This window comes from Propithecus coquereli, unplaced genomic scaffold (assembly GCF_000956105.1).
Source record: "Propithecus coquereli isolate 6110/MARCELLA unplaced genomic scaffold, Pcoq_1.0 Scaffold244, whole genome shotgun sequence".
NCBI classification, from domain to species: Eukaryota; Metazoa; Chordata; class Mammalia; order Primates; family Indriidae; genus Propithecus; species Propithecus coquereli.
This window is the reverse complement of record NW_012147997.1, coordinates 1,219,466-1,220,894: the sequence shown is the minus strand read 5'-3', so window position 1 is coordinate 1,220,894 and position 1,429 is coordinate 1,219,466. Positions and strand designations below refer to the sequence as shown.

The 1,429-nt window shown below is 33.0% G+C and overlaps 1 protein-coding gene across 1 annotated transcript in view; it reads right to left on the bottom strand.

The window, feature by feature from the left end:
- Positions 1–510: 510 nt before the first annotated feature.
- Positions 511–1,429, bottom strand: part of HSPA13 (heat shock protein 70kDa family, member 13) — a 14,157-nt gene continuing 13,238 nt past the window's right edge. Inside the window, exon 5 of the mRNA XM_012646515.1 lies at positions 511–1,428. Within this exon, the coding sequence (XP_012501969.1) occupies positions 1,063–1,428 (366 nt within the window). The 3' untranslated portion in view covers positions 511–1,062. The remainder of the gene's footprint in view (position 1,429) is intronic.

Here is a 1,429-nt window from a genome sequence, read left to right as displayed (position 1 = left end):
TAATAGAAAACAATAGGGTTTTTACAATCGAACACATTTTCCTTATTTAAAACTAAATATGAGAAAAAATTTCAGTGAAACAGAATCAAATACCATTTGATAGCTCAAATGCATGCTACATTCCCTAGGGTTCACTGAAAATATAAACAAAGAAAACAAAAATGTGAAACCATTACAGTAGGTAATTAATGCTGTTTAGCAATGTCTGAAAAGGTCTTGGATAACAAAAAACGAGATAGTAATGGTGGCTTTATTGTCACATTAAAATATTTTAAAAATGCAATTAATAATTTCCTATTTTCTAACCAACAAAATCATAGAAATTCACAGAATGATACATAAGAGATGACGGAACTAGAATATAAATTAGGTATTTCTACTATCTGGTATAGAAACATTTAAATAAATCTGTACCTGTTTTAGAAAGAAAATAAACTGATTTATTAAACACATAAAAAAACCGAGAGAATGTAGATTATGAGAATATGACACATAATAGGACACTAAATCTGTGAAAAGTAAAATTTGTCAGATAATGTGGCAGTTATCAAATATTATGTATGCAGCTTATATTAATAATACGGCTATCTCCCAGCCAATGTAAATACCTGACACCAATACTGTCCTTCAAGTAGAGTTCAAATTAATAGTTACATGTGATAACCAAGTAAGGAAATTACCAGTTCCTGCTAAAACAATTTAGTAAGAACTGGGAATCTCATAATTGGCACTATTTAATGTTTACAGAATATGTTAAGTGCCTATGGTTACCTACCTCCAGAATCCAGGAAATATAGTCACTTATACTCTTATAAGAGAGTTTTACCTCAATTCTTTCATTTCAGAAGTATTTGTTAGAATGGGATCTCTCCAAAATCAAATAGGATCAATCTGGTCACATATAATCCTAAAATAAAATGCTATGTAAAATTTTCCTACATCTAAATGTAGGTAAATCTGTGAGATATTTTAGATAGAGACTTTCTTTTTTGGAGGAAGTAGTCTGATAAAGGGGAAAAGATCATCAGACAAGATCACAAATTATCATCATTCCTCCAGAATTCAGTTGAAGTTAGTTTTTTGTAAATGCTTATTGGGAATTTCTAAAGCACTAACTTGGAGAGGCCAAGAGCCTCCATCAATCCCTGCTTGGATAGCCACTCCCGTTACCACTGCTAGGTCAGGGTCTACAGACGTGTTGGGATCCTTTCCAAAGAACTCCTGAATGACTTGGCGGATTCGAGGAATACGAGTAGAGCCCCCAACTAAAACCACCTCATCAATCTCAGTCTTTTCCAGGTGGCCTTCTTTTAATACTTGCTGAATGGGGATGAGTATCTTCTGGAAGAGATCTTCATTAAGGGTATCAAAGAGCTTCCGTGATATTTCTGTTTCAAATAAAACCTGACTTTCTCCACTTTTCTTTTCA